Raw genomic sequence first — 25,536 nt, forward strand, 5'->3', positions numbered from 1 at the left:
AAACCTTCCTCTGAGTGCCACTTTGGCCAAATATTATCGGTATTTATACAAAGTATTTCTACTACCATTAATTTCTAAGCACTACCATTAATTTCTAAGTACTACCATTAATTTCTAAGTAGGAAAATGGAAAGAAAAAAGGCAACTCATAGACTAAATATATAATATTAATCAACAGGATAAGAGGCTCAGTTTCACTAAATCAGGCAAATGCCAAATTCAAAACTCATTTTTTTTGCTTACCATGGTGAAAAGCATTAAAATGTGACAAGATTCCATGTTGGTGAAGGTATAGGGAAAAGAGCATGCTCATTCACCACTAAGGAAGGGCCACGTAGCTCCTCCAATTAAATCTAGACATATACCTACACTCCGACATGCTAATTCTATTTTCTTTGTCTTTTAGAGAAATATTCTCTTTTTTTTAAGATTTTGTTGTTGTTGTGGGCCACTTTTAAAGTCTTTATTGAATTTATTACAATATTGCTTCTGTTTAATGTTTTGGTCTTTTGGCTGCGAGGCATGTGGGATCTCAGCTCCCCAACCAGGGATGGAACCTGCAGCCCCCTGCACTGGAAGGCAAAGTCTTAACCACTGGACCACCAGGGAAGTCCCCGAGGAATACTCTCACAAGCATGTAAGAATGTCTGTATGGAATGCCCACAGCAGCATAATTTATAACAGAAATAATACTGAAGACAAGTTAAACATCCATCGACTAAAGAACAGAAAAATGAGTTGTGGGATATTTAACAATTTTAAAGAATAAGGTAGATTTTAGGACTGTGACAAAATTGTATTTATGATCTATGAACAAGGTAAATTGAAAAAAAAAAGTTTGTAAAATAGTTTGTAAAATATGATCCTATTTTAGGTTAAAAACAAACAAAATCTCACATGGCATTTTACATTAAGATAGCAAAGGGCCTGAAGCATACAACTTCAAACTAGGGCCACCTCTGGCTACTGTGAGGAGCAGAGAAGTGAGAAGAATGTGCACACTTTACATGTATTCACTTTTCTATTATTTGCAATTTTTCTTTCCAGTGAGCTAAAATGATGTAATTTTAAAATGTAATTTAAAAAAATCTCCTATCTCACCCCTCACACTGTAGTTTCTTGAATTATAAAGGAGGAGCTGAAAGTTCTGGTAGTCTCATTAACATGGCCTTTTTGAAAACTGATGAATTAATTCATAAAAGCTGCCTAAGATAATGACATTAGTGGAAAAGCAGACAAAAGTTAATATGTACTAATGTAAGACATCATCTGCTGACTTGCCTCACTTTTACCAATCCTAGCAGGCATTTCTCCCAGGCTACAGAGAAACTGCCAGAGCCTATTTTCATATTTAATACCTCAGCTCCTTTGTCTGAAAGCTCTTTGAGTGATCTAAGCAGCTAGCCTGGAGGCAGGCACACCTCCCATGCTGTGGTTCAATTAAATCGGCTTCCCGCACCGCCCACTCTCCACAGTTAGCCCAAATTGCAGAGCTGGAAGAAACCAAAGCAAGGGACCATGAGATGTGAGGTCAGAAGTCCTTGCTGGTAGTTCTCTCTCCTTAACCTGTAGATTTCTTAACCTGAGGATAGAAACTTCCTATCAAGGTACACTTGGCCCCATTTATGAAGTTCATCTGACTTTCCCCATTCCTTGCTTCCTTTCAAAGGCTGAGCCAGCTATCTTGCAATGGTTCCATATAAAGCCTTTGAAAGAAAGAATTAGAATGTCACTCCTCCATGATACTAAAGATTCTTCCCTCACTAAGAATCACTGTCAAACAGAGCATTAAATTAACTGAGTACTTGTTCTTTAAGGGTTAATTTCAGTATGATTTATTACTAAACAACTAGAGCAGGCATCAATGCTCCACTTTCTTTAAAGTTTTAATTAAAAATCCACTGACATGATTGGAAGACTTAATACAGTTAAGATATCCATTCTTTCCAAACTGCTATATAGACTCAACACAATTCCAAGAAAAATCGCAGCAGGACTTTTCATAGAAATCAATAAGCTGATTCTAAAATTTTGTCTGGAAAGATAAAAGAACTAGGATATCTAAAACTATTCTGGAAAAGAGTAACAAAGTGGCAAAGGCAATTCCATGGAGAAAGGACAGTCTTTTCAACAAACAGTGCTACCACAACTGGACATTCATATGTAAAAAAAAAAAAGAATCTCTACCCCATACCACACACTATATGAAAAAAGTAACTCAAAATTAATTGCAAATCTAAATGTATACCTAAAGCTATAAAATTTCTAGAAAAAAAATAGGAAAAAATATTCATGACCTTATCCATTAAAAAAAAGGATAAATTGAACTTCATCAAAATTAAGAAACTCTGCTCTTCAAAAGACACTGTCAAGGGAATAAAAAGACAAATCATAGACTAGGAGAAAATAATATATCTGATAAAGAACTTTATCCAAAATATATAAAGAAATTTTACAACTCAATAAACAACCCTTTTTTTTTTTAATGAGCAAAAGATCTTAAAACAGCAACTTTAATAGATGCTCAATATCATTAGTCATTAGGAAAATGCAAATTAAGTCCAGAATGAAATATCACTACACACCTATTAGAACGGCTAAAAATTTAAAAAACTGACAATATTAAATGCTGGGGAGCATACATAGCAATTGTAACTCTGATGGGAATGCAAAATGGTAGAACCATTCTGGAAAATGGTTCGGTAGTTTCTTATAAAGTTAAGCATGTGTTTATATAGGACCCAGAAATTTCATTTCTAGCGTTTACCCAAGAGAAATGAAACCTATGTTCACACAAAAACCTGTATGGACATGTTTATAGTAGCTTTATTTGCAACTGCCAAAAACTGTAAATGGCCCAAACGGCCCTTAACTAGAGAATGGATAAACTGTGGTATGTCCATACAATGCAATACTACTCAGAAATGAAAAGGAACAAATTATTAATACATGCAACAAGGATGCGTCTCAAATGAATTATGCTAAGTGAAAGGGACCAGACTCAAAAGGGTACTGGAATATTGTGATTGATAGGAAACATATGTATTTGGCCATTTGGATGACCAAAATATACTTCTCAGATTTATACGGTCTGCATCCATAGTTCTTGGCTCACAGCTCCCAAAACCCAAGAAATTTTCTGATTGATAAGATGTTACTGAAGGCGACTTTTGGTTTGTTTATTTTTGGCTGTGTTGCACAGCTTGTAAGAACCTGGTTCCCAAACCAGGGATTGAATCTGGGCCACAGCAGTGAAAGTCCTAACCACTGGACTGCCAGGGAATTCCCTGCAGGTGACTTTTGGATCCCACCCCAGGGTGGGGGCTGACTGCCAGGAGAACCAATCATGTGATTAGAAGGTTGGAAATTTCAGTCCCATCCCCTGATTTCCCCGGGGAAGGGGGAGGGGTCTGAGGTTGAATCAATGCCACTGGCAGATGATTTAGTCAATCATGATTGTGCAATGAAGCCTCCAAAAAAACAAAAAAAGGACAGCTTTTTGGTCCCTTTTTTCCATGAGCTTCCACATGGGGGAAACCAGAACACTTCTGCATGCCACTGTGTCAGGCCCCAGGCTCCAGGATACAGAAGTTCTACTGGGGCCTCACCCTATGCATCTCTTCATGTGGCTGTTGATAAGTATCCTTTAATATCCTTTCATAATAAATCAGTAACCTAGTGAGTAAATGGGTTTTCCTGAGTTCTGTGAGGCATTCTAGCAAATCAACTGAATTCAGGAGGGAGTCATGGGAACCTCTGATTTATAGCTAGTCAGTCAGAAGTCCAGGTAACAACCTGGACTTACAACAGGCATCCTGAGTTGGAGGGGGTCACTGGAGCCTCCAGTTTGTAGCCATTTGGTCAGAAGCACAGACGTTAACCTGGCATCTGAAGTGGAGGGCGGTCTTGTGGGACTGAGCCCTTTACCTGTGGGATCTGACTCTATCCTGGGGTAGACAGTGTCAAAATTAAGTTGAATTCTCAGACATCCCACTGACATCTACACACACACACACACACACACACACACACACGCTGGAACTGGGTCTGGGAACCCTTTTCAAGTACGTACTATATGCATCCATTTATAAGACGTTCTGGAAAAGGCAAAATCATGGGGACAGACATTGGTGCAGTGGCTGCCCAGGGTAAGGGAAGGGGACAGGATGGACAACAAAGGGACACAGGAGAATCTTTTGGTGATGAAACTGTTCTGTATCTTGACTGTGGTGTCAGTCAAACAACTGTATTTGCCAAAACTCACAGAACTGTACACAAAAAGGGTGAATTTTACTGTTTCTAAATCATAACTTTTAAAAAAAAGCTCCAAAAGGAAACCATTAAAACAAATCAAAACAACTACCATGAAAATAACCACAAAATTTCCGCATTTAAGGAGGAGAAAGCTTTCACAGAGGACCATTAAAACTAAGGTCTGCAGGGTCAGACACATCCGCACATGCTCTCTTAGCCACCCCTACCCTGACAGGCCTCACAAAGGGTACTTCAAAACATACCACTGCATCCCTCAGTCTTACCGGAACCATGCGCTGTCAGAGGACTACAGGAGGCAGTAATGATACCCCGTGAAAGACCTGGGACCTGCCAGCTATAGAGAGCTGGGAGAGGCCGCAGGATCTCCTTCAAACCGCAGTGGGAGCTGCACTGCCCCTTCTTGTTCTTCCTTAGGAGACAGAGGTTGCCACAAATGCTCCAGCAGTGCACACTCACCCCTGTCAGAACCGCGTTTACACCACCTGGCCGGTTCTCAGTCCTGCAGCCCTCACCCCTCGCGGAGGAAACTGAATGTTGCAGAGGCAATGAAAGTAGGCCAAGGCGACAGAGCACTCCAGTTACCGGGTGGCAGCCAATCACGGGCCCCTCCCCAGAAGTGGCTCAGTCTGAGGTCAGGACTCAAAGCAGAGTCTGTGCCGGCAGCCTGAACCCAAGGGGAATGACTTGTTGGGCTTGTTTTTCCACCGCATTAACTTGAGGGTTTGTGATTTGAGACCCCAAATCAACCTCTGCGACAATGCTGGCAGCCTCCCCTCCCACAGTGCTCACCTAGCCTGACCTGACCCTTTCCTTGCTTCACACACTGAGAGGTGACAAGCTCACTCCAGCCCAGGGTATTGGACATGAAAGGCCGTAATATGCCCACTGCCCAGAATGCCCCGAAACCCAACTTCCCCAGCCCAAGGAACACCACCATCTCCTTCCACCCAGGATCACAACTTTAAAAATCCTTTTGGAGTTGATTCTGCCAGGAGGGGGTGTGCGGGGCTCTACCTTTTGTCTTTCCGTCCACAGACGCCAGCTTCTTTGTCTCCGCTGTCAGCAGTAGCTCATAAGGATGCTCGTCCTCCTCCCTGGCTGCGCTCCCCTGAATCCAGGGTCTCACGGCCAAGACCTGAGAGAGAGAAACACCACGGTACTTCTCACGCAGGGCGCTAACACCCAGACAGGTTATGTGAAACAAACTGACATAAAGGAGAAAGGAGCTTACTGGCTCCTTTTTCATCAGAGGGGAAGAGAAGGTAAATAAGTCAAGTGTCACAGGGAATCACAACACTTTCCTGGCAATGTACCTGGACCTCAAATCTCAATGGGCTTTGATTAAAATACTCCCATTTCCTTCCCTCATTTCATCCTTCAAAATGCCATCAATAAAACCCAAGATTCTCCCCTCTTCAGTATTCTGCAGGACCTCTTTCCTGTGGATAATACCTCCCAAGTGGTTTTTAGCCAGCATGCATCATAAGGTCTTCTTTCTCCATGTGTCTTTCCTGATACGCTCACACGGTACCCCCAAGGTTGGAATCCTTCCCCTCTTCTCAAGAGGGGATCAAAATGACTTTTGACTGACCCTGACTGACTGATATTTACTAGGAACAAAGCGCTCTGTAAATCCTTCTCTATTTTTGTGAGCCTTTCATCATAGGCCCTGGGGGTTATAGGTGAAGATTTCCCCAAAGCTGGCTTCCTACCACACCTATGAACATACAATTTTAAATCAATTCCACCAATCTCCGTTCTGAAAAGAAGCAAGTGGACAGGCAGTATGAATTTCAGTAGAGAAAAAGCAGCTCTGTCTCCTGAAAAATCCCTAATCCAGGCAGCCAAGTGTCTCTGATGAAATGACTGACCAGAGCTGGCCCCTACACCTGCCAACCGGCTTGAGTCAGCTGGGGGCCTGGTGGCCATAGCCAGTCACCGTACTAGAGGAGCCAAGCATCTCAGACCAAGCCAGAAACTCCACGATTAGTGCTACAGTTGCACTGAGAGAAAGAATGGAGAGACTTGGTTTAGAGGATACTTCTGGCTCATCTGCCCTAAGAGGCCAATATATTTCACAGGCAAATTAATAATAATCAAATAGTGGCAATTAGGAAAGCCAACCGAAGCATGAAATTTCTTCTTGAGCAGTTTGGTTAGAACAAGTAATACATTATGAACGAGGGAGCGAGCGGGATTCACAAGTCCACCTAACAAACAACGGGACCCTACAAGTGTGGCACTGTGGTGCCACAGAAACCTCCTCCTTCACTGGCACATCCCACAGCTCATGGGAAACAAATGAGGTCTGTGATTCAGCAGGGTTTTGCTTCTTGGAGGCAGCGCTCACAGCATTAAACTGCCTAACGAAACAACACGGATCCTAGCAGCCTCAGACTCAGCGAGAGACTGCAGCTCCTGTGTGTTAACAAGGCTGCCACTCCAAAGGCAGAATGATGGTCTCTCCAACAAAACTCTGCTAAGCACAGCAGGAACCTCCACTTACTGAGAGCCACCTGGAAGCTAAAAGCTATTTCATTACAATGAGCCATTTGCCTGTATTACTTATTCCTTTCGCCTCTTCATAGCAACACAATTAAGGGAACAAAGAGGGACCATTAAGCAGTTCAGACAGTGTCAACTTAATACCACAGGCTTTACTGACAGGAATTTGTGTTCTGCAAGTTTACACACCCAGAGCCATCACTTAGGCAGAGCCCTGGAAATCTGATTCTGTGAGAGTCCTGCACACAGCAAGAGCTCTCACACAGCCTCGGGCAGGCTTCTCTGAGAGGTATTTGACAGCCTGGGTGCCGGGCCTATAATATCCTTTCTTCCCAAGCAGGACAGGGCTGATGACTTCCATCTGGAAAATCATACCCGCTGGACCTGCGTTCGCTCAGTGCCTGGCTCTTGTGCACGACAACTGGAAGCACAGAACCAGCAAATGGCAGAGTTGGAAGGGGCCCGAACCATTACAGTCACAGCTAGAGAGCACCTGGCTCTGCCTCATTCCTTTTGCAGATAACAAAACCCGGTTCCCAGAGAGGTCTAGGGACATGCTCAAGTTTACACAGAGAGCTCCCAGCAGAGCCAGGGCCGTAAAATTCACTCCCCGATTCTGGACCAAGCCGGCCTCATTTTTTCTGGGAGGTACGGTTTCTCCACCAATTCGTAATCCTGTCCCTCCTTCAGATGTCTAATGGGTGTCCCCTGCTCATACCCACATGACTTGTAGGGTGATTTTTTCCTCTTGGTCCTGGCCTGTGCCAGCTATGGGATTAAAATTTCACAAAAAAGCAATAAACTGCTTTTCTTCAAGTCTTCCTAGCTACCACTCAAGAAGCCCTGTGTCACAGTGAATATGGTAATAACTGATTTTCAATCGAAAGGATTCTGCTCTTTACTAAATTACTCCTTAATCTTTCTTCCCCTTTCTTCCAGGGCTTGCAATACAAAAAAAAAAAGGTATTGTCTGCTATCATGAAAGCAACATTTTTGCCACAGAGAAAAGTGACTACCAGTCACCACCTAACTGTGACCAATGGAATGGCCAGTGGGGGTGTGGGCAGCTTTCTGGGAAGAGATACCACAGCAGCTGCAATTTCCCATGAACATTTAGCACATCTGAGCACAGAAAAAGACACCGGTCAGTCTGATGCAGTTGGCAGCCCATTTGGTGGGGCAAAAACATCTAATCAGCCTGTGTGTATGCACACACATATGTGTATATGTTTAATTTTAAACCAGTTTCACGATTTGGTCATTATTCTGATCAGCTCCCCTGGAGCCAGTATACTCAGCTTCTCTTAAAGTCTTTCATTGGTCATCTGACAATGACAAGCCTCAGGAATAGGAAACAAACACCTGGGCAGATTGCTCGCCTGCGAGGATATGAATGAGGTTCAGGGTATCAAAGCTTTGAGAGTATAAGAAATGACGATGGTAAAGACAAGAGTCCAAAAAAAAGTCCACTTTTGGAGAAGGCTTATCCACTCAAGACTACAGCAAACAAATTCTGTCTTGGTCACTGAAAGGATAATAACCCAGACCATATCATCTCTATCTTCATGTACTTATAATCATCACTCAGAAAGCAAAGCCACGGTTCTCGTGGTTGCCCAACTGATCCAGAATTCCAGGCTAATTGGAAGCAAGTCCTAGAAGATGTATCGCAGACACAGTCTCCAATGCAGGAGAGTAATAGGGAGATTTCTCCCTCGACTTCTTGACACGATATTATTACTAAACTGTATCCCCTAGAAAGCCCTGGGAGGAGAGAAAGTGCTGGTTATCCAAGAGTTCTTTAACAGACTTGCCCTTATCCTTGGGCAAAAGAAATTTTAATCCAAATCCTTGTTAAAGAGGTGGTATTTACAGAGACCCAGCCCCAACTGAATATGCTCTATATTACTAGGTTTCTCCTTGTAAAAAGGGAGTAATAAAGCAATATAAAAATGTGTAGGGATTTACTACACGCGCTTGTATTTGCCGACAATGTATTATTACCCTAGAGCCTATAATTCTAGAGACCCCTTAGTTGAGTCATGATATTAAGTATTTTGTAATTAAGGGATAGAAAGAAATAAGGACAGAATTTGTACCTAGATATCATCCCTATCTCCAACACTGACTTTCACATTCTTAAAAGGGCTTCCTTGTATTTACACATTTTGTTAAACTGAAGTCATCCTTCTGGTTGCATGTGTTTATATTAAATAAAAGAACCTGTCTCACTGGATGGTCCATGGCAGTAAAAAAAACTTAACTCCGACTTAATTGACTAGTTTACGTTAGCTGATTTTTAAGTTAAAGAACAATAGGGCATTGAATGAGCTACAAAACACTATTGAAATTATATAATATTTTGAATAAACACTCAATAAATATATTCTCTGAATGGCAGGAAGTGTTAAAGGCACACTGGGAAGATGAAAGGAAAATAGGATTTTCTTCATATACCTAAGTGAGAAGGTTTAATTATCTGCCCCAGAATAACATTTCTTTTTTTAAAAGGGTGAACTATTCTTTGCGAATGACATCCTTTGATGTCCCCTACCCCCATGACTCCTATTTCTCTTCTGGTTGAGTTTTCATGACATTTTCCATGTTTGTCCTGGTGCAGATTCCTCATATGAAATGAAGAAGGAAAATGCAAAAACAGAAATAAGACTGTTGGCTCAGAAGCATCAAAGCTTGCTAATATGACTCAGTCCAGAGAACAGTGATTAGGGGGATACTGTACAATTTGTATCAAAAGACAACACAGGTACAAAAGCCAAAAGTGAGACTGTTTAGCCAAATGGAGCCAAGAGAACATGTGCATGTTTGACTTCTCATGTGGCATGGTAGATCAATAACTGGCCCGTCTGCTAGAGAGCCCTAGTGAAATTCCTTGCTTAATACCTTTGAGTGAGTTTGAAAGGTCTTATTTTGGATTACTGATACACACAATAGTCTAAAGAGGTGATAAGAAAATGAGAAAGCAAAGTCTTCTTTAAGCACACACCTGATGTACTTTCCAAAAAATCATATTTCAGTGATGGGAATAAACCCTTAACCCTCTACCTCAGAAGCTGTCAAGGGAAAATACTTCTTATCTATGCGGTCTTCCTCCTCTTCATCGGGTGGTGGTTTTGCTGGAGGCGGAGGGCGTTCCCTCTGTAGAAGAGAAAAAATAAGTATTTTACTATGTCTTTTTTCAAGAATCTAACCTTTTGGTTTACTCTTATCTCAGCCTTTGGAAATAAAAAAGAATAATGTAAAGAATTCCCCTGAAAGACTAAACTCAAGGTTTAGTATCTGAATAGATGGAGAACCCTGCACACACACACAATTGAATTAGCATTGCTCTCTGTCTTTTGATGTCTGTAGCAGAGATGATAAGCATCTCTGTCATATCCTTGACCACAGTGGGAAATATCAGCACTGAAAACACACACTGCCTCATCAGAAAATGTCCTTCCTGACACTGATATACAAACTCTAGTGTAGGAAAACCAGTGGTTCAACTTCCAATCTACTCTATAAAAAGAGGAAACACTAAATAAAAAGAATCAACTTGTCAGAGTTCTAACAAACCCAAGTTATTAAGGAACTAATGAGGACAGCAATCAAGGACAAAAACATTAATTCCTGCTCAAACCTGAATGCTATTCAAAGCTCAGAACTGGTCTCTTACTCTTGGTCACCTCCTTCAATGATTACTGTGTGTACATTAGCACATGAAAATCTTCTTTCATCTCAGCCCATTTAAAAAAAAGGAATATTTGGGACTTCCCTGGTGGCCCAGTGGTAAAGAATCTGCCTTCCAATGCAGGGGATGCGGGTTCGATCCCTGGTCAGGCAACTAAGATCCCACATGCCATGGGGCAACTAAGCCCACGTGCCACAGCTATTGAGCTCACGCACCTTAACTAGAGAGCCTGTGTGCCACAAACTACAGAACCCACGCACTCTGTAACCCATGCTCTGCAACTACAGAGTCCACAGGCCCTGGAGCCTGCACACCACAAGCAGAGAAGAGAAAACTTGCACACTACAACTAGAGAGAAGCACACCACAAGGAAAGAGCCCACATACCTCAACGAAGATCACCCAACACAGCCAAAAAATAAATGAATTAATTAAAAATAAATAAATTCACATACCAAAACATCTTTAAAAAAAAAAAAAGTAATGTCTTAAATAAAATAAAAAATAAAATAAAAAAAGAATATTTGTTGGTTATCTGCCCTCGCAGGGGTTGGCAGGCTTTTGCTTAAAGGTCTACTACACACTAAATATTTTAGGCTTTGCAGTCCACTCTGCCACTGGGGCACAAATGTAGCCACAGGAAATATGTAAATGAGTGGACATGGCCATGTTCCAACTACAACTTCATTCACAAAAACAGGCAGTTGTTTGTGGGCCTTAATTCACCAACCCCCCGCACTAGAGCAAGAAACTCACTGAAGAGGGGATTATCCAGATCATGGGTAGACAGTTTTAGGAATACACAGAATGAAAGAAAGCTGAAGAGAGTTTTGCCACTGTCCCTACTGTTCTTTCGGCATCTTTACATCCCAAAGTCCTATTCATGCCTGAGAGTTGATGATCCTACAGGGAAGGGAGCAGGAACCTGAAACAGGAGTTGGCCTGCAGCTTCCTTCCCTGGCTTGTAGGTTAGTTCACTGTGTTGCTAGAACAAGAGTATTTTTAAACATCAGGGTGGAGGTAAATGTTGAATTATGTGAGAGCCTCAGAGAAACCTGCAAGGAAAGACACTTCTTCTGTTTTAGGAGCCACCGGGTTAGTTGGCACTTGGCATCCATGACCTCTCTGTTAAACACGCTTCACTGCTTGGTATTATATCTTGATAGATGGCTCATTCCCACAATCACTGCCGCAGGATGGATGACCAATGGCAACAACCCCAAAACGAGTCTGTGTGGTCAAGCCAAACAAAGCTATTTGGGTCAGATTTCCCACTAAGTCCACTTTCCCCATCCTTCTTTGCTCCAGAAGCGTAGGAACAAGCCTGGTCCCAGTGCCACCTTGTAAGGAGGGGAACAGCAAGCAAAGTAGGTCCATAATCTCACCAGTTACCCAACTGTGGGACACAAAGAGCTGAGGAAAACCAAAATAAAACGTAATGACAAAAATGACTCATCCTAGAAGCCCTCCCAAGGCTAAAGGAGCTTAGAAAGAACAATATGAAAGCCTTTTGTGGAAAAGGTGATCACCAGGGGCCCTGGAAGGAAAGAGAAACATGGGTCTCTCTTTTCTATCATGAAAACTTTGGCCCAGGGGCCTAGAACTACAAAGCTGATTTATAGATACTATCCGCTGTGTTTACAAGACATAGAGTAGTCCCTTGGCCACAGTTTATTACCAAGGGCCAGGAAGGCAGCACAGCCACAACATAGGTAAAACTGGCAAAGCATGCACCCCAAGATGCATCAGTTTCTACTTAGCAGCACCATAGGAGACTAGATTCCTACAGTGGGATGAACAAAGGGCCTGTGTAAATCGGTGGCTAAGACCCACAGGAACTTGGTCACTCAAAGCTTACTTCAGGAACCCTGCGTTCTTCTTGCAAAGCCTCCAGCTCCCTCTAATGGACATCACCTGTAAGTGCCACTGAAAGCAACGCCTTCCTCCACAGGTTGGATTTCCCTAATTAATTTGTACCTGACATCGAAAGAAGTGGAAACAAACAAAAAACCAAAAAACCCACTAGCTCTGTTGGCACAAGCACTATGTGAGTGGCGCTTGGCATATGCACTTGCTTTCACCACTGACAAGGAGTTTTATCACAGTCCTTGATAACACCCACTCTGGGGGGCTACCACAAGACTGGAGGGCCTTTCCAAAATCCACACTGAAATGCTGGGACTATTCCAGGATAGGGCAAGGAGCCTAACAGAAAAGAATACCAAAAACAGCAGGCCATTCCCAGGGCACTAATGAAAAGCCTGAGGATCGCCAGGCAGCCAAAGGATCATCGAAATGGTCATAAGAGAGATTTGTACCAAAAGGGCAGGGCCAGCCTCTCCAACAGGAAGAAGTAATATACACCTGAAAATACGCCCCAAGGTGGGACTATCACTGGGATTCTATTAGAGCAGTGCCTATTTATTAAAAGTGGAATGCTCGGGGCTTCCCTGGTGGCACGGTGGTTAAGAATCCACCTCCCGATGCAGGGGACACAGATTCGATCCCCGGTCCGGGAAGATCCCACATGCCACAAAGCAACTAAGCCCGTGAGCCACAACTACTGACCCTGCATGCTACAACTATTGAAGCCCACACGCCTAGAGCCCATGCTCCGCAGTAAGAAAAGCCACCACAACGAGAAGCTCGAGCACCACAACAAAGAGTAGCTCTCACTTCCCACAACAAGAGAAAGCCTGCATGCAGCAATGAAGACCCCCCAGCGCAGCCAAAAAAAAAAAAAAAAAAAAAGTGCAATGCTTGAAACCTCAACAATGCAGGAAGGAAGGACCAGGGGATGACTGACTCAGGCTTAGGCTCACAGTAAAACCCTGGGAGAGGAAACGGGAGTAAGAGGTCTGGAGAACAATGTAAAAGGCTAGAAGTAGAAGCAAGTGCTAGAGAAAGAAGCAGTCAGATGGGAAGGTTGACTTCAAGAGGGAAAAATTCAGGGTCATCCTCATCCTACTATTTCAATGGCTGGAGAGGTTATAACCATGGGAAAAACAGGAACGCACATACTAACACATACCCTGTCTGATTAAGCCTCACTACAACCCTGTTGAATACAGACTCTGTCCAAATCCAAATGGATAACTTTTTGAGGGCAAATGGAATGTGAACATACACTCAGGGAAGACAGGAAGTTATTTAGGGAGCTCTTTCATCGATGGAACTGCTCTCCAGAAAGAAATAATATATAGCAAAGACCCCAAAGACAGAAGCAGCACTGAGGCTAAACACAAACGAAGTGCTTCAATTTGCTATAAGGCCAAAAAAGTAATAGAAAGATGCAAACAGGTTGTACTGAAACTGGAAAAATTAAAAATTCTACCTCAACGTGAGCTGTAGAGTTTGACCACACTAAGCAAGAGGGAGATGGTGCAGAACCCCCAGGAGAACAGGGGGAGTGGGACCCAGGCCTCTGAAACGCCGGGGGCACTGAGGGTCACACTTCAGGGGTGGACAACAGCCACGTACAGGCCTCACTCCAGCAGCTTTCATTCCAGCCGCCTCGGCCTCCCTGCTCACAGAGTCCCGGTCAGATGAGCGCCCGCTGGCCATGCTGTCCAGTGAATGGCAGGAGACAGCGTTGTACAGCGCCTCATAGGGACCCTCCTCTTCCATGTTGGTGTCAAAATCGATGATCAGTTCAGTCACTGCTTTCTCCACGTCACCTGAAGAGGGGTTAAAAGGCAAGAGCGTCTGTGAGAGGAGAGCACAGTCCTGGACTTCCCACCACAGCAACAACCCAAAGCCCCTTCAGCCACCTTAACTTGACCAGTGTTAACCCAGAGTAGGAAAATAAATCACAGCTTTCTCCATGGACAGGAATAAATATAAGAGTTTCATCTGTGCTTCGTACCCTAAGAACTGAACAGATTTTTCTCTAATTCAATATGGAACCTTTGACATCTATGAAGGACATCTCCCAAGACCGTTATAAATTCCCAAATACCTCAATACCATGACAGCATAAACTTACACCATAAAATGTAGCAAAGTATAACTGAAAAACTTCAGTAATCCCTTTAAATTCTTAACAAGAACCTCCATGTGCTCAAGCAGAATAGAGGGTGGTGAAGGCTTTCTGAGATGGAAGCGCTGTGCAGCTGTAACTCACTCGCTAGATGACTAGGAACCTCAGAGCACCTGGGATCCAAATTTGAGACTCTGCAAAGTAACCAGGGATCAGGTTATAGACCAGGAATCTCTGGGTCACTTGCAAAGAGTCAAAAGTGTAACTGTAAAATCCTTGAACGCTAAGCACTTAGTGAATTACTAATCCCATTACAAGCAGATCATGAGGTCAAGAAAAAAAGTATGACCGGGGAGGGGGGCAAGGACTGCACAGTAAAGACAGGCTGAGAACCCCTGAACCCTTGTATCTCTGCACACCTCTGAAAAATCCCTTTCCTTTTTTAGCATCTGGCTTTGCTCTGTTTCTCTAGCCTTCCTCATTGTGATCTATATCTGGGAGAGGTGTGGCTCAGTGTTTTGTCTTTCTCATTCATCAGACCTAGGACCCAAAAGGCTGCTTGATCAATCTGAAAAGGTGGATCCTGGCTAATGATGGAGAGGCTGGACTGCCCAAGCTAGCACCCAGGCCACATTTGTTGGACAAATGACAGACTACTAAAATCTGCCATATACACATCTACCGACCAGATGACACTTATTAAATATTTATTGTGGGCCAGCTATACTCAAGGCACTAAAGTATGCAGCAGGGGAACAAAAAAAGGTTTCACTGAGATTTGAGTTTGTCTTGAAATCACCCTGTCTACCACACATCCCAGGATAGCTCTCACAGAGCCAACTCTGAAAGGAGAGAATAAAATAAAGTAGGAAAGAAAAGGTCCACCGTCAAAGCCTCAGCTTTGCCCAAGAAAACCTCACACAGTAGTTAGGAAAACAATGAATTTGAATATGAACTTACTAAGTACTCCCAATCCCCCCAAATTATTATTTAAATTAGGATTTTCCATTCTGCCAAAGAATGTTCAACTCTTTTCAAGCTCAGAGCCCCTCTGCTGGCAGAGAAGGGCCAACTCACCCTGAGACTTCTGAGATATGGAGTCCATGTTGGAGATGAGAGGCGGCTGAAGTGTAGGTGTTTTGTCTACCTCTTTTGCACTTCTTTTTCCAGTCATGTGATCTACATGGAAAGACCAAAAAATGCTGCACCAAACACCAATGCCTTGGTTCAGTCAGCATGTCTCTTAGTCCCCTCGGCAGGGAGATGGACCCATACCTTCTATAAGTGCCGCTATTTGCTGGCTCTTCTGAGATGGCAGCTCCCGGACAGTGTCTAGGGCAGTCAGTCCACGGTTATCTTTTATGTTGACGTCAATTCCTAGAAAGGCACACCAGGTGGACCAGAGGGGTGAGAATTTTCAAGCCAGCCTCAAAAAGGGTCAAATTCCAGGATACCTAATGCTCCCAGCAGCACAATCAACATTTTCATTCAAAGCCATTTTACCCAGCTATTCAAGAACAATTTGTACATTTGCAATCAACCAGTGCAGACATACACATATTGGGTTCAAAGGCAGCCAGTAAAAATCCCCCTCCGGGGATCCTGGGGGAAACGATCCCAACCCTGACATGCTGTGTAGACAAGAGCGCTGCCAACCTCTCACCTGCAGCCAGCAGGATTTGCACCACATCGGTCTTGCCAAACAAAGCAGCCTCATGCAAAGCACTGCCCTTCTCCGTCTGGAAAGCAAACGAGAGCGCAGAGCGGGATGTCATCAGAACAGTGACCCAGGTTTGGCGTGGCTTCACACGACAAACGGCACGTAGACAATAAGGGGCAGGAAAATAAAATAAACCACACAAAGTCCTCTGTCATTATCTTTCCCACTTTTCTCATCTGGATTCCAAAACCACAATCGTGGCCCATACTTGGTCTACGGTGTTTGATGTGCCACCAGGAGGCCACACATGAATAACTGCACTGTTACCCTCGGAGCCACCTATTGGTGACACTCCTCAAAACCCCACCTTCCTTGGGTGGAAAGGAATGATGAGAATGAAAGTACAGCGGGGGGGAACACCTTAACTTCAAATGTGGTCTGGTGGATGCAAAGCCTAAGGAATGGCCATTCATCTGAATGGACAAAGCTACCAACAAAGGAAAGTGCCAAGTCTCCCATCAACTTGATGGGACTTTGGAGGCATGAAAGGTAGTAGTGGGAACACAGGTATAGGAAGATAATGAAAGTTTTCTACTTTCAAGAGAGAGTCCATAAGCACATCTTTTCAGGGTATAATGACCATGTATTACCCCTGAAAAGAACCAAAAAATAGACTCACTGGAGGAGTTCCTCTGTCTCTAAAGTTTCACATTACAATGAGTCAGCAAATGGAAGCATCTGACACTTGATGTGAACCGTGCCAAACAGGAACACAGCCCAGCAGCATGGCGCTTGTGCCTTTTCCAAAATGACTAGTCCCTTGGGCCTGGGAAGTACATCTGCCCCACTACCTGGTAGTTGCTATCCATGCCGGCATCCAGGAGGACCTGGACCACGGCTTTGTGGCCATTCCTTGCTGCCAGGTGCAGAGGGGTGTGCTTCTTAGTGTTGCAGCTCAGGAGGTTGGGGTGTGCGTTGAGGAGCATCTTCACCACCTCCAGCCTCCCGTAGAGCGCGGCCAGGTCCAGAGGCGTCTCAAACTTGTTGTTGCGCATGGTGGGGTCAGTCAGCTCCTCTAAGAGGACCTTCACCACCTCCGTGTGGCCGTACTGCGCTGCGCAGTGCAGGGCCGTCTCGTTGTCATTGTTCTAAAGAGTTAACAGGCGGATGATGTCAGAAAGGTGACCAGCACCCTGGCAGTCAGACAACTGGGATAATCACATGTAAAACCACTGAAATTTAAATGAGAAAACAGGCAGCAACACTTGGGGAATAATTGAACTATGTCAGAATCCAGACAGACTCTCCGGCAAACAAGCCCAACTGCTCCAATCAGCCTCCTCTGCCCCAGTTACCGCCAGAGGGGAGCAGTCGGCTCCTCAGGCTTTGCAGTGTCCTCTGTGCCCTGTAGACATGTCTCCAGACGGCAAGGAAAGCCACCCTGGGAACACGGCAGGCTGCAGGGAGAACCCCTGGCGCATATGGATGCCGGTAACATCACTGCCATTGACTCAATTTAAAATTCAACTGGTTTTACAATTTCTATTGAGCCAACCCCATGGTCCTGATTCTGGATCTGTTGACCATCCACTGCCTCGCACACAAGCTTTTTGGAAAGAATCTGTCATCTGCGTAGCTTCTTGCATGCAAATCAATTGGCCAACGATGAAAGTAACAGAGCAGAGCACCCAAGATCACTCTCAACATATCAGCCCACAGCCACGGCCAAGGGACAGAGGTGCCTGAACTCAGTCACAGAGGAATGCGGGACCCGGATGCCGACCTGAGCCTGCTTCAGGGGCCTGCCCCAGCCAATGCATGCAGGACCTACAGCTGTGCCGCGAAGGGTTTCTTAGGTAAGAAAGATAAAATCAGACACCGGAATGCTGCATGTGAGAGGTGCAAAATATTCAAGACTGTAACACTGCCATTAACTCAAATTCATAACCCCATGGTCCTCTGATGCCAATTTTGTTTCCAACTAAAGGTAGAACCTGCGATAAAAGAGGAGAAGTTTGTGCTTTATCAATCACTAGAAGCAAAACGTTAATCATTCCAATCATGCTCTTCCTTTTGCTACTACTGACAATGTATAAGTAGAGCAGGCATAGAGAAATTTCCATGACCTCTTCTTTTTTAGAGGCATTAATGAAAATAATAATTCTCCCACAAGATTCTGAGATTCCTGAATTTATTAACCAGAAGGCTTCTTGCCACTTTGGGGAAACAAAGCTTCCAAGGGCGTGTGTCCTTTAGGTCAATATTATGCACCTTTCAGTGGTCATAAAGGTAAAAATTAAATGTTTCCACAACTGCTTTAACTCTATTAATGATATTAAAAGTAACAGACTAGGAGTTACCCAAACATGCATGCAATTCCATCTGCTTTTGATCTGGCATTTGACTGCATCATTTTTTCCAGCTACATCAAGTGTATCAGAAAGATCCAGAGCTACTGGGAGCAAGGCCCCCAAAGGCCAGAATGACAGCAAAGAACTTTTTAAAAAATGAAACAAGGACAGAAGGGGTGGTAGCAGGAGCCACATGCAAAGATAAGTGCACACAGATAAACAGAGGAAGCAGCACTGAGCTCCAACGCAGCTCTAGGAGAGCAGCTGCTGAGAAGGTGCAGACAGACTTCTCTGGCCACAGAACACAGCCAGTTAGCAATGGCCTCCTGTGATACAACTGGGTCAAGGGGGCGAATTCCACGTCAACCTGAAAGTCTGGAGGGCAGGAGAAATGCTGGGCAGGAAGTAAATCCTTGGGGCTCCCTGTACCAAACAAACCATTCAGGCCACCCATGTGCCCACTTCCTATTAAGCTATGACATGAAAAAACTGAGAGCTGTCACTCCACTTTCTTATGAGAAGAAAAGACAGATACAACAATGAAAACTCATACAAGCTTCCTGTAAAGGGATCCTGGGGCACAGTTGCAACTCAAAGAAGTTTAAGAGGATTCTCAGGATTTTACATCTCAAGATTAGCATGACAGCAAGGGCCAAGAAAGTCAGTTTAGTCTCATTAAAACTCCAGTCCAAAAAAACTCGTTTACTCTGAAGTAGACACTGCTGTCTCTTTTATATCCAAGTTGTCTCCCAACAACCAGAATAATCTGTAAAAAGTATGTCATTAGGGCCTGAAGAACTGTAAAACTTTAAACTATCCAGCAGGGGGAAAAAAAGTCATCTCTGGGTTTCTGCCAGAACTACAGCGAACTACAGCAGCTACCACAGAACTGCCTCGCTGAAGGCACAGTCTTCATCACTGCAGGCAAACTGCCTGCCTATGTTAAAAATGGCCTAACCACATCTCTGCAGTTTATATTCACAGTGTAGGAAGCATCTTATTTATGTTTCAGTCTTGCCAGACATGGTCTGGTAACTACGACACTCTTGAGTTTATGTCTGTGGTGACCACATCTCTCGACTATCAAACAATGTGCTCTTACTACCACTTCCCCTTGAAGCCTGACTATTTTCAGGGCAAGAAGTCACTAGGTTTTGTATTCGTGGACCCACAAGAAAGGGAGGGATTCCAAGGAGACCCTCAATCACCTGAAATCCTTCTCTTTCACATCTTTCAAATCACACCATGGGTGTTCACAATACCCCAAGAGTTCCCAGAATCATATTACTATGAATCTGGACTAAGGAAGGGGACTGAGATGAAATACCCCAATTTTTCCCAAAGGCTTTGCACAAACTCTCCATTCCTGCTCATCTTGAGACCCACTTTCATTTCTCCCTTGCTAGGTCATTACTTCTAAAAAAAAAAAAAAAAAAATTTAAAACCCCTATATTCTTTACATCTGGAGACCTCATTCAATGTATAAATCCATTACACACACACACACACACACACACACACACACACACACACACACACAAGCTACAAGCAGCCGAAAACCACCTAGAAACACATCCATGGCCTTTCTCCTCTGGCAACTATTCAAAACCATCACCTCCCAGTGCTTGGATTATATATAGCCCCACTGCACTCTTTTCCACTGTGGACCGATATCTAAGTTAGGAACACTGGGGCTACAGCCCTCTGAAGCAAGATGGTGTAGGCTCTAGAAATATACCCAAATTGGAACAAAAGGACAAAGTGGGTCTACAGAGATTTAGAAGACACAGGAAAAGCATGAGAAACGAGTCCATCACGTGCAGGAGGAGTCACACTTACTCTGCAAAGCTCTGAAGGCAGAACTCTGACCAACAGATGGAAGGTTTAGGAAGACATATGTCAACCAAGCATAAGAAACCAAAAATCAGTGGAATCCAAAAAGAGGCTGCCAAGAGTAATTCTGTTTGTTACTAGTAGAAACAAACAAACAAACAAAATAAGGCGTAGATGGCCTGCTTTTTAGGTGAGAAAAGAAGAATCCTGCTCTAGTGCAAAGTTACCCTAGATCAGTGGTTCTTAAACAAGCTTCGTTTTGGAATTACATGGGAGCTTAAAGGTAACGAATACTGAGCCCCACCCCTGGTCTGCCAAAGTAGCACCTCAGAAGGAAATGCCCAGGACAACTATTATTTAAAAGGTTACCAACCTAGCAGACATCAACTTAACCAATCATTCATCATCATCAAGAATTAAACAAATTGACATCATGTGTCTTGTGATGTGATGCACTAAAAAGGAAGGACAGAACATGTGGCATTACTGCCAAAAATGTATAACCTGAACCTAATCATGAGGAATTATCAGACAAACTCAAAATGAGGGACAGCCTACAAAACAAATGGCCTATGCGCTTCAAAAATGTCAATGTCATGAATGACTAGAAGAGGTTGAGGATAACTGTTCCAGATTATGTATGATCTTGGACTGTACCTTGGACCAGAAAAAGAAATTGCTCTAAAGGACATAACGGAGACAACTGGTGAAATTCGAACACGGATTCTGTATTAGATAATGGTATTGTGTCAATGTTGAATTCTCTGAACTTGATAACTATATTCTAGTTATACCAAGTGAATGTCCTTACTCTTAGGAGATACATGCCGAAGTATTTGGAGTTAAAGGGTCATGATGTCTATGACTTAATCTCAAATAGTTCATCATCAACTACAACAACAATTACATATATTATACACACACACACACACACACACACACACAAGAGAGAGTGAGAGAGAGCACCCGTGCACGAGAGAGAGATGGTGTGAGCATGCACAATGTGACAAAGTGTTAACAATTGATGAATTTAGAACAGTATAAGGCGGTTCATTGTATTATTCTTTCGACTTTTTGTAAGTTGGAAATTTTTTCAAAATAAAATGTGTTACAAAAGCTTGCTGGGTGATTCTGATGCAGCCAGACAAGCTGATGAGCATGTGGAAACAACTGGTCTAGAGAACATCCAGGTCACTTCCAGCTCTAAAACTGTAGATTACTTTTATGTGTCTGGAAAAATAGATCTATCATAAAACTAATTTGACTACTGCTCATCTTATGATATTCAGACCAAGTTACAATTGTTTTAAAAGGGGGTAAGTAAACAATTTTAACAGTTTTACCTTAGCTAAGGTTGATGTACATTTGGACTGGTTTATGCTGACTTGCTGAAACAGGAAAGGGTCCATATGGTGGAGAGGAAGATAAAAGCTCATGAAAATTGTCTCTGCTCCCAGGAAAGGCATCTGCAACGTCTTAATTTCTACAGGTGCTTGATAGGACTTAGCACACAAACATACTTTAGCAAAAACAATTCCTAGACACACCAGGTTGATAAAAACCCACTGAGTCAGGATAAAACCTAGGGAGGTTAGAATTGAATCAGCCTGAGAAGAGTCTGCATTCTTCCACAACCCAAACAGCTTTATCCCTTAATGGAATTTACATCATTTAGTCTTTGAGGGGGTGGTGGGCAGGGTGGAGGCAAAGGGTAGTATACTTTGCCCCCTCAATCCACGGGTTCTGCATCTGAGGAGTCAACCAACCATGGATCAAAAATATCTGGGGGGAAAAATCCAGAAAGTTCCAAAAAGCAAAACTTGAATTTGCCACGTGGCAGCTATTTACACAGCATTTACACTGCATCATTGTATTACATTGTATTATTAGGCATTATAAGTAATCTGGAGATGATATAAGGTACACGGGAGGATAGAAGTAGGTTATATGCAAACATTACACATTACATTTTATATAAAGGACTTGAGCACAGTATCCCCAGGAGTCCTAAAACCAATAACCTCTCGAATACTGAGGCAAGACTGTATTTTCAAAGAGAGAAGTAAGTTCTTATTCCATTTAGATGCAGTTTCTTTTATGTGTGCAAAATCAAGGGATAAGAAAAAGTGCCTTTAAGAACCAAAGTCTTACTCTTTAATCAGAGCTTTATAATCTAACTAAACTAACCACGAAGTGGGGAAACAATCACTTCAAGGTGCCTCCCCCCAAAACAAAACCCTGAATGGACCAATGGAGAAATGCTGCATTAAGCTTCACCCACCAGTAAAAAAAGAACAAATTCCAAAATGCCTTTCAGAAATACCACACGGTATATATCTTTTAAAATCAGGGCCTCAAATATTACTAGTAACCAAATATTCTTACTTCATGTACATGATCTTATTTGAACTCCAGAATAATCCAGCCAGGTAGAAGGTATACCCCATTTTAAGAAGAGGAAACTGAAGCTCAGAGAAATTAAGTAACTCGTTCAAGCCAACACCAGTGAGTGGCAGCACTGAATTCAAACTTGAGTCTGTCTTGAAAGACCTTGATTTGTGAGGGTTTTCCACTCTGCTGCACTACTTCCAGAAAAAAAAAAAAAAAAAAAGGAAAGAAGAAGAAGATAAAGTGTCTTCCTATCTTGAAGATTAGAAACTGTGGGCAAACATAAAGCTACTGTGTTCCACCACCCCAGATCAAACCACTTCTCCACCATTAGGGCCCAACAGCTGAAAGAAATCTGCCGCAGAGCCTGCCGAGGTCCAGCCCACAGGGAGCTTCATTTGTTAAATCAGTATTTCTCAAAGAAAACGATGAAATATCTGCCTTGCGTTTGGAAACACACAGAGGGACCTTTTATTTCCCTTCCCAGCAACTGCTGTATTCAGAGCAAGTGAAAGGTAGCTGATGTGAATAATGCAGTGACTCAACCAAACTCCAGACTGTTGTGGAAAAGCAAACCATATCTGAATGAAAGCTTGAGTCAAAAACAGTAGGTGAGAGCACAGAGAGAGGCTACCACCACATCACCCAAGCCACCATCTCTGCCTCCAGAGGCGGTGGAGGCCTGAGGCTGGACGTTGGGGGAGGAAGACTCAAGGCAAGGGCCCTGCTTGGCCCTGTCTATTTCTGAGCTGTTCCAAGGGCCAAGAGTGACTGAGCAAAGAGAGAAGCTAATGGCTAGCGAGAAGGGACTGAGGCTTTAAAGCCCCAGGCATGAACTCAAGGAAAAGAGAGGGGAGCCACACCAGCAGCTTTTAAGAGTAAAAGCTTTCAAGTCACCCATGCCCTGTCTGCCACACCTCCACCACAAACTATTGAAAATCAGATTCCATCTCAAGAGAAATATAGAAAGCAAACTTAAAAAAATATTAATCTAGAAAGCACAATTTAATCATTTTCTGTGCTTATGAAAAAGTAAGCTAACTTGTGTAACATCTGTTAATCGCATTATTCTTTTTTGCATTTCAGTGATTTTAGAAATCACAACAGTAAATTAGGCCCATAATATGGTCCCTTCTATTTCCCCATTTCTGCCACTTCTAAGCGTTTCAGACACTCCAGGAAAAGCACCCAACCTTTCCAGAATTGGTATGGGTCTTAAAAACAAAAACAAAACCCATTAAAGCTGCGTTTTCCCATTCCCAAGCAAGCCAGAAGCAGATGGGCTGAAGCAGACAAACGTCAGGATGATGAAGAGGAGCCTGAGTGGACGAGAGTGGAAGCCAGAGAGGACCAAAGAGAAAGTGCAGCTTGGAGAAATGATGCAGAGAAATCCTGGCAGCGAAGTACACACCTTGGCATTGATATAAGGGTCAAAGGGGCCGTACTTTTTGAGTTCTTTGATCTCAAGAGCATTCTATAAAAAGGAGAGGAAAAGAAAATGTGATGATAAAATGGATGAAATATATCAAAGCAATGCACAGCCCCGAGGGGGCCCAACACTAGACAACTTGGATCTGCCCTCTGGGTGCTTCAAAAGGAAGTTAATGGGGAAGACAACCTCCAGGGCACAGCACTCATCAGCCCTCTCATTCAAGCTTCCAACTGGAGCAATGTTAATGGTTTTTAATAAATCAGTGAAGTACTTGTAACCACTGCCCAGATCCATTAGATTCTTCGAGCTATTGCAAGACATTGTGCCCAGCCCCTGCCCCACCCACCTGCCTGCCAGATACACAAAGCACTGGGCTGGGGTCCCACCTATCAACGGACACACCAGGCAGGAGGCAGCTGTGAGCAGGACAAGCTAGCATACTCAAGTGGCTCAAAAATCCAAGCAGCTGTGTTCCAAGGCAAAAGTGAGCAAAGACAGGATTAGAAATGGTGGCTGAGAATTTCTTAAACGAGAAGGACTTTAATGGGTGACTAGATTTTTCCACATTGAGGAAATTAGTTAAAAGCAAACCTCTTTATAAATCTCCTCCAGATAAGAGAAATTACCATCACATTAGCCAGGAGGAGTGCATTTAGTTTCTAAAGAGGCAATTCTAAAGAGACGATTTTCCTTCCTAACGTTATAAAACAAATATCCTCACTAATGATCCTGAATGTCTGTTGCTCACCTATCCAGAAAATACAGCCGGAAGGGGGAAAGGGAAGCTGATGAACAGCTATAAACACACCATCTCCAAGTGCAGCGAGCTGGGAGCACTGCTGTAGTTTTCTCCATACCTCACAGTGAAGCTGCCCTTCTCTGAATCAAAAGTGTGCTCTTAACAGCTTACTGAGAATGCACACAGTCTTGCTGACAGGGGGACTTCAAGAATGGTTTCCTATTTTTCTGAGGAATAACCCTGATCTAATCCTACAGGCAACTGAACAATCTCCTCTCAGCGAAGTCATTAGGAAAACAGTCCTAAGCTTATCAAGAAAGGGCAGCATCTCTCTCCTTCAAGCAACTAAGAAAAGTTTCTACTTGAGTTCAGAGCAGAGAGCGAAACAGGAGAATGGCTCGTCATATAGGGAGGGCCGATCTCCTCTCAAATTGACACCATCTCAGATCCAAACTACAGGGAGTTGTATGTGGTGAGAGGCTTGTCTAGAACTTACATAATTCAAATATAATTTTTCCAAAGGAATAAATATAAAGAAGAGGAGGTACCATCTCAGAGTACCTGAATCCACGGCCAGTTATGGTGTTTCTGCTCAAATGCTGCCTTTTTTATTTTTTAAGAATTCTCTCTGCTTTGTCAAAGCATGGTCAGTCGTAAATGAACATTAGAGGATCCCATGGAAAT

At 43.3% G+C, this 25,536-nt stretch overlaps 1 protein-coding gene across 9 annotated transcripts in view; it reads right to left on the reverse strand.

Moving 5' to 3' along the window:
* Positions 1-25,536, reverse strand: part of ANKS1A (ankyrin repeat and sterile alpha motif domain containing 1A) — a 174,451-nt gene that overhangs the window by 77,958 nt on the left and 70,957 nt on the right. For 4 of the 9 annotated variants that reach the window (XM_057700261.1, XM_057700260.1, XM_057700268.1 and 1 more), the window contains exons 4-11: positions 24,093-24,155; positions 16,961-17,257; positions 16,113-16,188; positions 15,725-15,826; positions 15,527-15,628; positions 13,951-14,147; positions 9,844-9,936; positions 5,290-5,410 (exon numbers count right to left, since the gene is read on the reverse strand). In XM_057700261.1, the coding sequence (XP_057556244.1) occupies positions 5,290-5,410; positions 9,844-9,936; positions 13,951-14,147; positions 15,527-15,628; positions 15,725-15,826; positions 16,113-16,188; positions 16,961-17,257; positions 24,093-24,155 (1,051 nt within the window). Of the gene's footprint in view, positions 1-5,289; positions 5,411-9,784; positions 9,937-13,950; positions 14,148-15,526; positions 15,629-15,724; positions 15,827-16,112; positions 16,189-16,960; positions 17,258-24,092; positions 24,156-25,536 lie in introns of those variants that run through there. The other 5 variants (XM_057700263.1, XM_057700269.1, XM_057700262.1 and 2 more) reach the window with 2 other exon arrangements.

This window comes from Hippopotamus amphibius, chromosome 11 (assembly GCF_030028045.1).
Source record: "Hippopotamus amphibius kiboko isolate mHipAmp2 chromosome 11, mHipAmp2.hap2, whole genome shotgun sequence".
NCBI classification, from domain to species: domain Eukaryota; kingdom Metazoa; phylum Chordata; class Mammalia; order Artiodactyla; family Hippopotamidae; genus Hippopotamus; species Hippopotamus amphibius.